We start from the raw sequence: 13,801 nt of genomic DNA, 5'->3' as shown, positions 1-13,801 counted from the left end.
ATATATATATATATATAGATAGATAGATAGATAGATAGATAAATAGATAGGAGAGCTGCACGATTTGGCCAAAAAATTATATTGTGATTATTTTGTCATATATTGTAATTGCAATTTGAATATGACATATGTGATATGACAATTAATTTCATATGAACATGTCTCATATTGCTACTGCTGAAACATGAAACTTGACAGCTAATGGAAATAGTTACTTTTAAGGTTGTTCACACTTGGGTTCAGTCTTTACAAGAATCAACTATATGCAAATATTTATGTCTTAAATTCTTCACTTTCAAACCATCAAGCTTTTAACAGGTCAAATGCAGCAAATTTCTGCCCAAAAAAAGTTAATCTAAATGTAAAGTAAGTTACATTGGATTTAAGTAATTATTACCTTTTCAACAACTCATGAACCTTCTGCAGTTTCCTCATAAACCCCCATTTTAGAAACCCTGCTGTAAGGTCAGGTCTTTTTTAAGCAGGGTTGCATTTTTGTTAGGCTTATGTTTGTTAGGCATGTTGTTGTTGATCCAGGAACACATACTACTTGGCAAAATCACGGTTCCGGTGTTTGCATGGCTACAGATTTTTACCATACACCCAGGCCACCACCACACACTCCCAGAAGGCTTGCCAGAGCAGAGTAATCCCACTGGCAGAGTAATAATCAAACAGCTGGAACACATACATCCCTCCCTGTACGGAGAGAGATGTAACCAAAAACACAATCAGGAAACTGATATGAACTTTATAGTATGATATACTTCACTGTCGGCCTCAGACGTACCTCTGTTACCATGGAAAGATCAATAGTAAAACAGGTAAAGCAGCAGATTGCCACAATAACTTCACGACGCTGAGAGCCGAGGAATGACTTTGGGGGCAGCATGTCAATTATTCCAGTAATAAAGCCTTCAACACCAACAAACTGAGAGAGACAGAGAGAAAATGAGTCTTGTTTAAAAGGAAGCAGATGATATAACCGAGAAATATGTGGACAACAAGGACATCTGAATGTGTCTGACCTTGTCAAACATTGTTGCTAATCTAAGAGCTCTGTGGATAATCTAAGGCATTGTGTGAACATTTAAGGCACCGTTCACACAGGATGTCTTCTTGCATTCCTGTGCTATTTTTTAATGGTTGCTTTATGTACTCATGCGTCACACTGACAGAGATTAAACAGCCGGAGGTTGGTAAGCTGCTGTACTGTTGCTGGCTAATATACGTGACTTTAACATGAGAAATTTCTGGATTTCATCGCTGCACGTAAGGTTACACTTGTGAAAAAGAAGTGTGCTTAAGTGTCCTAAAAACTTTACTGGTGTGCATCCTGAGACAAAACAATGGCACTAATATATTTTAAGATATGTCAGCGCAAGTTTCTTTCAGTTAAAACCGCTCAGACATGTATTTTAGTCTGGGACTATAGGCTTAAGCCTTGTCTGTGAAACCGGGGGATAAAGATGTATTTAAGTCCTACTTAAGTGGGTCAAAAAAAGCTATAAATTTACTAGTGCTGTCAAATCGATTAATCGTATCCAAATTAAAAGTTTGTGTTTAAATATGGCTGCAATATAACAAAGAGTGAAAAATTTAAGGGGGTCTGAATACTTTCCGTACCCACTGTATTTAAGAAATATATGTAATTATATATATATACACACACACACACACGTAAATATTTATTAAATACATAACTGTCTGAAAACAATCCTCATATTATTTTTAATAATCTTTTTAAGTATATTATTTACTTAAGTACTCTATTTAAAAGTAAGTTAAAGCTTCTTTGCTGAAGTTCAAATTAAAAATAGTTAATAAATGAAAAGTTCTGTTTGATTTCTGTGTGCACCGCCACCACCTGGCTGTTTTTGAGCCCAAGAATGCAAGAACGCTGTGTGAAATAGTAGTAGTTCCAGATATGGTTTAGACAATAACTCTGTTTAATATGATATCATATCAGAGCTTTTCATATAACTTTGCAAACGTATATTGGAACATTCTGTATTGAAATGGACTAACAATTGAATCAGTTTGATCGCTCACTTACTGAAAATAGTAGGACTCACTTACTAGTAAAATAATAGTATAATAGGACTTTTTCTATAATAGGTCTTTTCAAATCTTTGTCATAAATGAGTGGGTGGAGCCTCACCTGACTGTCCAATCCCAACACCAGAAGCATGAGAAAGAACAGCACCGCCCACAGCGGCGCTAAAGGCATTAGCGACACGGCTTTTGGATAGGCAATAAACGCTAAACCAGGACCTGAGAGAAAACCAGATCCACATGTTCATGTACCATGGAATTTCATTTATTTACCATTATAGTACCATGTCCAAAATCCTACTGTAGTAGTATGGTACTTTTTGTTCTTGTAATCAAGGAGAATGAAAGAACAGACAGCGTGATGAGGACAGAAGCATATCTCACCACTTTCTGCCACATTACTGATGTCAACACCTTGTTCAGCCGCCATGAATCCCAAAACTGAGAAAACCACAAATCCTGCAAAGAAGCTTGTGCCGCTGTTTATGAGAGCCAGAATGAATGCATCCCTACAGTGGGAGAGAGAGAAATCATAATTTATAGTGAAAAATTCATATAATTTAGTTAAAATTACTGTATTATTATTACTATATTATACACTACTTCATTATATATATATATATATATATATATATATATATATATATATATATATATATATATTTGAAATATAACATTATGAAATTATCCCTGTGTCTGTGTGTGTGATATTTTGCTCACTGGTAACAGTTGTTGTTGAATCGGTTGTAGCTCCCAAGAGCTGTCAGGGCTCCCAGACCGATAGCATAAGAAAAGAAGATTTGTGTGGCAGCATCAATCCATACCTGCCATCATAACCATCATGACAACAATAATTATATAACCATGTCACTTGCCTCTAGTTTTGGCTTTAAAACTTCAGTACATGGGTGAATCTTTGCTTACTGTTAAATCTTAATGCTGAAAAATATAGATTTAAATTTGACATGCATTCTTCTATGACTTTCATTGCCTGATTATTTTTCAAAATAGTAACTGTTTGTTTACTCTTGAAAGCACTTGCATATTTTACTTGACCAGCCAGAAGTATACAGTTTTTAGATGTTTTAAGATAAATTATTAATAATAAAAAAAAAGTCCCATCATTGTTGCCAGATTTGATTTACAATTTATTTGGACCAAAAAAAAATATTTAAAAAACCTCTCTCTATTACTGCTTTGATAATGCTTTACATTCTATATTTATTTATGAAATGTGGGATTGCTGGGACATGGTTTGCAACATAGAATACGCTTACACTAGTGCGTTTTCATTTTAAAATGCATAACTTTTGCCACGGTTACACCTGTCATTTACACTAGAGCCCGACCGATATGGGTTTTTTTGGGGCCGATACCGACATTAGGGAGTAAAAAAAGGCCAATATCGATATATCGGTATATCACTTTACATCAGTGCACTGAACAGTAAAGTTAAAGTTTATCCAACTTTAATTCAATTCAATTCCATTAAACTTTATTCCGTTGAAGTTTATTTCATTTCGGAACATTCATTCACGAATTTGCACTGTCTTCACACACAGACGAAACTTACTAGAGAAGTATGAAGTGTGACATAATATACCTCTGTAAATAAATATAAATTCACGTCTCGTGCACTTTAATGCCCTTTGAATGTAACGTGTGCGTTCCCTTGGATCTGGAATCATGGCGGAATTTCATGTGAAGTCCACTTCGCAGGGCACTTACGGTCGAATAAGACAACGCTTGAATGCTGCTGCCTGAACAAGAGACCTCCTTACTGAAGTGAAAGTGTTGACTGGTGTCACTATCTCGCGAACGAGCCGGCGAATCTCCACCAAATTCAGGGGGTCCCTTCTGTTCGAGGAGCCCTCTCGAACGCCACCCTCCGCGTGTCGGTAGCCCCCGGGATCGCTAGATCAGTCGGCGCCAGACCACGAATTTAACCGCCCGTAACTCCCGAACCCCGGGTGCTATCGATGCGGGGGTGGTCTCATTCGAAAGAGGGCCTCGAGACGTACACTCAATTTGCGTTCGAGAGGGTTCCTCGAGCTGAACGGATCCCCCGAATTCGCCGCGCCGTTACGGAGATATGGCCGTTCAAAATTTCAATGGTTTTCCATTGACTTAAGCTTTAAAGCGTTTCATCCAGGTCGCCAGTAGCAAACAATAGAGCGCGCTCTGCTGGACAAACTAAGTAATTACACCATTTCAAGCATTTTATCTGCGTTATATGTTCTGTAAAAAAAAAATGTCATATCGGCGCCATATTCGCGGATACCGATATATCGGTGACAGGCTCATATCGGCCGATAATATCAGCAAACGATATATCGGTCGGGCTCTAGTTTACACTACCCCGGAGACTTTCGAAAACGCTGCAGACCCTGTTTTAGTTTGAAAACTCCGGGGTTGCGTTTCAGTGTAAACGGACCAAAACAGAGAATTTTGAAAACGATGGCTGCCCACATTCGCTCTGCGCATCCTTGACGATGGTGTAAACAATAACATCATGCTCACTGTTGTACCTGCATGAATGGTCATCATGTGATATGCATTTTCGGTTGTGTAGTGCAGATAGAGGATGTTTCTGAAACGCAGTGAAAACGCGAGTGTAGACGAGGAACGTTTTAAAACGAAAACGCACTAGTGTAAACAGGGCCATAGAATCACCCACATATATCTGAACACGTGCAGCCATGCTCTCACCTGTGCCTCTGAGAGTTTGCTCCAGTCTGGTTTCAGGTAGTAAATAATGCCATTAACAGCTCCTGGCAGTGAGACGCCATGAACAAACAAGACCACCAGGACCAGATATGGGAACACAGCTGTGAAATACACAACCTGCACACACACACACACACAGACACATTACTGTATTGCTCATATTTTTCCACCTATATGTAAAACCACTGTAGCTCCTGAAATAAGTATTACTGTCTGAAGCATCACAGATTTAGGTTTATTATCATGTTTTCGAAATCTTTTCTCTAACAGTCAAAGACTAGAACAAAACCCAGCACACACACACATCCGCTGGGAGAGCTAATAATCAGCTTATGTGGCCAGTGCTCTGGCCTTTGATCTATTTCCTCATGTTCATAACAAACATTCATAATAGTTCGGCTGATGTGTGTACAGTACGTGTATGTAAGGGATAATGTACTGCCAGCCATCATTACTGCAACATAAACCCTAGCAGGGTGATCAGGACCCTGACGTGAAGCAGATAATGAGCATCTGACTGTACATTATCCCACTTATTACACAGCTTATCAAATAAATACAGGAAATATTGATTTGAGTACTTGTAGATTAGCTTAAAATGTCCAATAAGGACAGCCCATTACAGAGTTATAACTTCCATTACAACATACAATCAACAAGGGAAACGCTGCAACAATATTACAATATTTATATATTATTAAATGATTTATATACAGTACCATTCAAAGGTTTGGGGTCAATGTTTTTGAAAGAAGACTCTTATGCTCACCAAAGCTGCATTTAATTGATAAAAAACACAGTAAAAACAGTAATATTGTGAAATATTAATACAATTTACAATAACCGTTTTCTATGTTATTAAATTATAATTTTTTCCGGTGATATAAAGCTACATTTTCAGCATCATTACTCCAGTCTTCAGTGTCACACGATCCTTCAGAAATCATTCTGATTTGATGCTTAAGAAACGTTTCTTCATATTTATGTGGAAATCACAAGTAATTGGTTCAGAATTATTTGATAAATAGAAAGCTCAAAAGAACAGCTTTGATTTAAAATAGAAATTTGTTGTAACATTATGAATGTGTTTAATGTAATTTTAGATCACTTTAATGCAGTGCTTCCCAGCCACTGTGCCGTGACAGGTTGTCAGGTGTGCCATGGAAAATTATAACTTCCTATCTCTATTATATTTTATTATTATTATTATTATTTTAAAACAGTGCTATTTGTCATCCTTATGTCTGTTTGAGGTTTTTACAAATATTTAACCAATGAAAAGCATTCAAAGGAGCTTGTGACTAAACCTCGTAACGCCATTGGATCATCAAACTGTCAGCGAAACCTCGTAACTCCACCCCCTCCTCCATTCAGAATCTGGAATCTGGATATGGATCTCTGCTTGTTTGCAATACAAGGGTAAATAAATAACTGATGTTTGAGTAAGTACAGTGTTTTCTTTACTCATGAAACACTAAGTCAATAAAGGCTAATGTTTTTTGTGTGTTTGAAGAGTGGAGAAGTGTTAGCATTTGCCATCTTGTTGTAGCCAATATACTTTGTACGTTTTAAATATCCTGTGCATAGCAGTTCATCTTTTATATCATGAGATTTAGGACAAATGTATTAAACAACAAGAAAATCTGAGCTCCCATATAGTTACAATAAACTTTATAACCTGTAAGTTGAAGAAAACGTAATGCGATGCACTCACTGTCTCAGTTGCGGCCGTTATAATGATGGACAAAACGCATACCTCTGCCATTCGATGGTAAAAAACCTTGTTAACTCCATTTGAGCATGACTTTCATAAAATGTTAAATGCAAGTGTTTGATAATATATAAAGCCACAATACCAACTCTGACGACGCAGTGTACAGCCTCGTACACACCGGGACGATTATCGCGTACGATATATAACGTTTTTCGACGCATCTTTTGTGTTCTTACCCAAGCGATTTTCACTGGCGATGAGCAGAGTGAACATGCAAATTCACTCCCTGACATTAGATGGCGCTTAATGAAAAACAGAAATACTCTATACTAATACACACATCGAATCCTATTTGATCTGCAATTCCTCTCCATAACAACCAGAGCATGTGAGCGGAGTGGTAATATTTCCTTAAGAGCGCAGAGCGCCTTTCTGAAGATTCCGCTCCGCTCGCTCAATACGCTCAGCGCCGCTCGCTCAACCCAGAATGCCGTTTGGTGATTTGCTTGTTCGAGATCGAGAATCTGTAGAGTTGAGAATAGTAGAGCAGATATGGAGTTCAGATATTGTTTCAATGAAGTTGCAAGCCTTATACATAACTGTAAAGTAAAAAAATCTAAGTTAAGAATGAGCAGGGAAAAGAAACTGAGAGGGAGTGCGGGGAGATTCAGATACAGATTCATATTGGAATCTGAAGCAGCACATTGGCAGAAAGCACGAGGATGTGCTACGCAAACATGGTGCAGCAAAAGGTGAGCTAGTTACATACCATAATAAATGAATAAACAGGTAGGCTAAGGTTATATTCGGTTGTACCCGATCATGCAGACAAAATCACAGCCACGAATTTAGAATAGGCTAGTTCTCTTTTATGCTAGGACTACATTATGGCCACGAATTAAGAATAAATTTTTTCGTTTAGTCTAAATTATGGCCACGAATTAAGTATTTGTTCTCTTGTTTAGGCTTAGCTGCCATGAATTCATTCGTTCGTTAATTCGTTCATTCCCTATAGTAGGCCTAAATCGTGGAACGAAATATTATAATTCGTAATTACTTATTAAAATCATTATTGCTTCAAATTTATATTGGGCGGTTAGAGCGACTGAGTGGAGCGCACATCCATAGAGCGGAAAACGTAGCGCTTCGCTCACATGCTCTGATAACAACTCCCTCTTATCAAGATTTTTGTAGAGTCGCTGTCGCGTTTGTCATAAAGCCCTTTGTGTTCAGACACCAATGAGACAAGCAGCTCTACATTCATCTTGCCTCGATGCATCTTCTTGGTCTACTTTCTTCCTCTTCGTCGTTAGGTATCAATGTGTGCTCGGCAAGACCGTTTTGTGCTTGAGCGCCACCAAGTCGTGTTTTACTGTAACTTCAGCAGCTCCAGGCACGTGAACAAAAGCGCCAATCTCATCGGTTGGCCAGTTTTTTTACGCGGCGCGTCATATCAAAAAAATGAGCCCGAGGCGTTTTTAAAAAAATTACGCTTTTACGCCTCGCGTTTTGAGCGTCGGTGTACACACTCACATTGGCGCCCTTTGTTTAGCCACGAGGCGTTAAACGTCGGCGATAATCGCGTGCGATATTCGTCCCGGTGTTAACAAGCCTTAATTATTAAAAAAAAACAAAAACAAAACATTTTCTCCCTTTCTATCTTTTTTTTTTGTTGCTATATTTCAGTGCTTAGTGGTGTGCCGTGGGATTTTTTACTTAAAACTGTGCTGTGCTAGAAAAAAGGTTGGGAAACACTGCTTTAATGCATCCTTGCTGAATATAATTAAACATATATTTGTACCTTTCCAGCAGACTTAACACCCTTCCAGATGCAGAAGTAGACGATGACCCATGTAGCAAGCAGACACAAGACCAAGTAACCGTTGATGTCACCCACTTCATCCAAACCGCCAGACAGACGCAGAACTTTACGCCTCATCAAGAAAGAAACATTTTGTCAAACCAAAGTTACACTTTAACTCGGCATTCCCAAAATTAAGCAAAAAGGTTTGAGCGACCATGCTATATTACAAATTTAATCACAGTTAAAGAACACCGATAGACACAAAACTTCTTACTTTCTATAACGGTTAATATATACAATACATATAAATGGTTAATACACAAACAGTTGACGGTAGCCATTGACTTCTATAGTATTTTTTTCTATACTATGGAAGTCAATGGCTACCGTCAACTGTCTGGTTCTTCAAAATATATAATTTTGTGCTTAACAGAAGGAAGAAAAACTCTTACTTGCAACATAAGGGCAAGTAAATTACAGAATTTACATTTTTGGGTTAACTATACCTTTAAGAGCTTCAACAGCTCATCTGATGCCACAACATTTTTACAAAAGTCTCATCAAAAGAAGTAAAAATCTGTGCCAGGGTCTAATCAGATTGGAAAACGTTTCAAAGACACTTACTCCCAGAATTCCATAACAGATGATCGCAAACCCGTGTGCTCCAGACAGCTGGCACTGGTGTTGAGGGAGGAGACATTGGGAGGGGAAGGGGACAATGACTGATTGAGACACACGCGGCTGAAGTTAGTAGTACAGTTGACCGTGTTCCACTCATGCCCACATGTGGCCCACGGCAGAGGGGAAGTGAAGGAGTGAGCCAGAAAATACAGGCCCCACACCAGAACCATGATGTAGTAGGTGTTGCAGAAGAACACGATCACCATTGATGCCAGTCCAAGCCCTGGAGGAAAGAACGATACTGCCCTTCTTCAGCCTGCTTCAATACATGTCATGTCTCACGCTGGACAATATTAAAAGCCAGACAGATCAATATTCTGTTTTGCCATTAAAAATAAAGATACCTGCAGGCAGGACGAGGTATGGATCTGTTTAACTAGAGGTTGGCAAGGGCTGGGGTGTGTGCAAATGCATCTGGCTGTTAATAATACTCCACCTTTAAAAAGAGGCGCGATGTTCCATGAGGCGACCCCACCCTGTTTCATGAACTGACCCAGTGCGATCTCCAGGAAGAACACTGGAACACCTCCAACAAACACCATTAGGAGATAGGGGATCAGAAACACACCTGCAACACACAGGAAATTACAAGACTTTAGCAGACTTATAAACCGTTTACTACAAAAATAGTATACTTAAGTGTGAACTGAATGTAATGCTGTCAGACACTTGATTGCATGTTAATTGCAATTAAATGAAAATGTATTATATATTATATTTTCAACGCACTTAAGTAGGACTTTTAGTACATTTAAAATACATATACTTTAATTATAATATTGAATAACACTACAGTTCATGTACATGTGCTTTAGTATTAGGGATGTAACGGAATGAAAATTTCTTATCACGATTATATTGACCAAAATTATCACCGTTATCAGTATTATCACGGTATTGTTAAAATGTTAAAAAAGTACCGACACATAAATCACTTCAAGTTTTATATTTAACAATCAACAAACAACAAATAAAATGACTTTTTGTTTGCATAATCACTAAAACAATAACATTACCAATGATGTTCGGATTTTAAAGGGGTCATATGATGCGATTTAAATTTTTCCTTTCTCTTTGGAGTGTTACAAGCTCTTGGTGCATAAAGAAGATCTGTAAAGTTGCAAAGACTTATGTCTCAAATCCAAAGAGATATTCTTTATAAAAGTTAAAACTTGTCCATGCCCTCCTAAAATGCCTCGTTTAAACACACCCCGACATACCTACGTCACGATGTGGGAAGATTTGCATAACGCCGCCCAAATGTTCATGCAAAGAAAGAAGGCTGTAACTTTTATTCTCGCTGTAGTATTGTTGTCGCCGCCATGTCGTGAAGGCACGGTGTGCTTCGTTGTGAAAGCGAAACTACTTTGTTTGGCCTTCCAAAAGAGGACGATATCTGCTTCATCATGCCTGGAGCTGATCCGTGCTGGTCGCTGAGGAAATACAACAACTTTGCGCTGTGGATCACCGGATCTGCTTTCACCGTGGACGAAGCGGAGTCCAGCACGGAGTCGTCACATGTCCTTCCGGACACTCCTTTGTCGAAATCGCCGGCCGCGCCGTTCTCAAGCCCACCACCTCTGCTCACTCGAACCCTTCTGCCGTTCCTCACTTTATCCCCTGGCCTCTGCTTACTGTAGGCCGCCGTGTGTGACGCTGTTTCGTTGTGAAAGCGAAACTACTTTGTTTGGCCTTCCAAAAATGGACACGACTAGAAATCAGTGGTTAAGTTGTATTTACAACAAATATTTAACCCAAATATTCAGATGTGTGCAGCACATTTTATGGAGGACTGTTTGCTGATCCTGGGAGAGTAGACTACAATGCCGGCTGTTCTGACTCACAGACTGTAAGTAAGTTTTTTATATTTAAAGAGTTTTTATATTTGATATATTTAAAGCAAGTTTTTTTGAGCAGTGTAGAGTAGGGCTTGTTGTTTGTTATTTCTCCGATCACAAATGCAGACATGGTTTTATGTTTACGCGGCGCAATGCAACGCAACACGTAAAAAGACAGTATAAGTCATTATAATCCATAATTATGTCCCCACTGGATGCAACGAATGCCTCGTTTATAATGGGTTTTCATGTTTTTGAATCATCGCTCCGGCCTGACAGAGCATCATCACAGTATGGTGAGGGGCGTAACATTTCCGTCTCACACTTGAGGTATTCGGCCAATCATAACACACTGGATAGCTGGCCAATCACAGCACACCTCGCTTTTTCAGACTGATGAGCTTTGTAAAAATTGACGCGTTTCAGAAAGGCGGGGCATAGAGGAGAAACAATAATGTACAGTATGTGGAAAATAAGAAACAATGTGTTTTTTTAACCTTAAACCGCATAAACATTTCATTACACCAAATACACAAAATAATGTTATTTTTAGCAGCATCATATGACCCTTTTAAATGACAAATTGACTGACAACAGTTTAATAGCATGTTCAAATATCTAATGTACATGTTCAAATAAAACTTTGAAAAAGTTTAATAAAAAGGTAAACCTCACATTTCAGCCTTTAAATAAAGAAAAGATATGTCAAAATTATAATTGATTAAATGATTATATGCATTTTATCTGCTCCATAAATAATTCTAGATAACTTATCTGAATTGTTTAAATGTGTAGAATCCACATAAGCCTGTTTTTCTTCAACCGGTCAAAATTTACAGCAGGGTATGCAAATTCGGTCCGTTTTTGGCCAGACAGAAACCGCACACAGACTGAATGTAAATAAGTCTCTGTAAATCCACTCGCTAACAGCAGGTGGCGCTTATGGAAAAGCTGAATTAGAGCGGTTTCCCGTAACCTCCGTGGACAAAGCAGTATTGCGATTAAGAACACTTTAGGTATTACATGGAGCGAAGATGAAAACAAAATGCCATCAAATCGTTTCTGAAGACAGTCAGAACCTTTAGAGGTGTACAGCAGGGTATGCAAATTCGGTCCGTTTTTGGCCAGACAGAAACCGCACACAGACTGAATGTAAATAAGTCTCTGTAAATCCACTCGCTAACAGCAGGTGGCGCTTATGGAAAAGCTGAATTAGAGCGGTTTCCCGTAACCTCCGTGGACAAAGCAGTATTGCGATTAAGAACACTTTAGGTATTACATGGAGCGAAGATGAAAACAAAATGCCATCAAATCGTTTCTGAAGACAGTCAGAACCTTTAGAGGTGCAATCATATAATTAATTAATTCATATATTCATTTGTATAATTCCCTTAGCACTCTTTTAAAACCTCCCAGCTTTTCTGCCCTGTTTTCACACAAAACTAAACTACTCTGCATGCTGTGCGCACCTGAGACTGCTACTTACATTTACACAGACCTATAACAACCCAGCCACAACACATAATTGCGAATAACATTTGCAGTCCAACGTTAATATTTTTTCTACGAATCTTTGAGTCAACATGTACTAAACATGAGTGGAATTTGCACCGCAGCGCCCCCACACCTTGATGCTCATGACAAGAATAGCATGTATAGTTATCTTTATTGAAGTGAATTAGGTTTAAATCGCCATCATGCTTGAATGAATGATATTTTTGCAATTTTACACATAATAATCCACGATGATCACATTACACAAATCTGAAATTGCACGTCAAAATAACACATTGTCAATATTTTTGGAGAACCCCCAAAATTTCAAAATCACGTTTTCAGGGGAGCCCATGTCTTATTAAGTGGGGCCGAGCTCCCCCTAGCTCCCCCATAGTTCGCACCCTGCATTTAATCATTTAGCAGACGCTTTTATCCAAAGCGACTTACAAATGAGGATAATAAAAGCACTCAAAACTAACAAAAGAGCAACAATATATAAGTGCAAATGACAACTCTCGGTCAGCCTAACGCAGTACACGTAGCAAGGTGTATATATATATATTATACACACACACAAACAAAGAAAAACAAGTAGATAGAATAGAAAAAATAGAAAGCTAGTGTTTGTTTGTTTTTTGTTTTTTTAGTAAAGAATAAAAAATTAAAAAAGATAAATATTGATAAAGTATAATTAAAATAGAATAGAAAGAGTTAGAGGGTCAAATAAAGGTGGAACATATGTGTTTTTAGTCGTTTCTTGAAGATGGTTAAGGACTCAGCTGCTCGGATTGATTTGGGCAGGTCATTCCACCAGGAGGTGAACGTGAAAGTGATTTTGTGCCTCTTTTAGATGGCACAATAATACGCCGTTCACTTGCAGAACGCAAGGTTCTAGAGGGCACATAACTCTGAAGAAATGAATTTAGGTAAATGGGTGCAGAGCCAGTGGTAGTTTTGTAGGCAGACATTAATGCCTTGAATTTAATGCGAGCAGCTACTGGTAGCCAGTGCAAATTGATGAACAACAGAGGTGTGACGTGTTCTTTTCGGCTCATTAAAGATTAATCTTGCAGCGGCATTTTGGATTAATTGTAGAGGCTTGATAGAAGTGTCTGGAAGACCTGCCAAGAGAGCATTGCAATAGTCCAGCCTGGACAGAACAAGAGCTTGAACAAGGAGTTGTGATGCATGTTCTGAAAGAAAGGGCCTGATCTTCCTAATGTTGTATAAAGCAAATCTGCAGGACCAGGCAGTTTTAGCAATGTGGTCTGAGAAATTCAGCTTATCATCAACCACAACTCCAAGGTTTCTAGCTGTTTTTGAAGGAGTTATGGTTGATGAGCCTAACTGGATGGTGAAATTTTGATAAAGTGATGGGTTTGTTGAAACCACAAGCAGTTCTGTCTTAGCCAGGTTGAGCTGAAGGTGATGGTCCGTCATCCAACAAGAAATGTCTGTTAGACATGCTGAGATGCGAGCAGCTAT

At 38.5% G+C, this 13,801-nt stretch overlaps 1 protein-coding gene across 1 annotated transcript in view; it reads right to left on the bottom strand.

Annotated features, from left to right (window-relative positions):
* Nucleotides 1-13,801, bottom strand: part of LOC107566000 (sodium- and chloride-dependent creatine transporter 1-like) — a 34,334-nt gene that overhangs the window by 2,150 nt on the left and 18,383 nt on the right. The window contains exons 3-11 of the mRNA XM_016251347.1: nt 9,418-9,549; nt 8,925-9,204; nt 8,298-8,430; nt 4,765-4,899; nt 2,776-2,879; nt 2,440-2,564; nt 2,162-2,274; nt 791-931; nt 597-699 (exon numbers count right to left, since the gene is read on the bottom strand). Coding sequence (XP_016106833.1) covers nt 597-699; nt 791-931; nt 2,162-2,274; nt 2,440-2,564; nt 2,776-2,879; nt 4,765-4,899; nt 8,298-8,430; nt 8,925-9,204; nt 9,418-9,549 — 1,266 coding nt within the window. The remainder of the gene's footprint in view (nt 1-596; nt 700-790; nt 932-2,161; nt 2,275-2,439; nt 2,565-2,775; nt 2,880-4,764; nt 4,900-8,297; nt 8,431-8,924; nt 9,205-9,417; nt 9,550-13,801) is intronic.

Source organism: Sinocyclocheilus grahami, unplaced genomic scaffold (assembly GCF_001515645.1).
Source record: "Sinocyclocheilus grahami isolate Dianchi unplaced genomic scaffold, SAMN03320097.WGS_v1.1 scaffold1039.1, whole genome shotgun sequence".
Taxonomy (NCBI): domain Eukaryota; kingdom Metazoa; phylum Chordata; class Actinopteri; order Cypriniformes; family Cyprinidae; genus Sinocyclocheilus; species Sinocyclocheilus grahami.
This window is presented reverse-complemented; position numbering and strand designations above follow the sequence as displayed.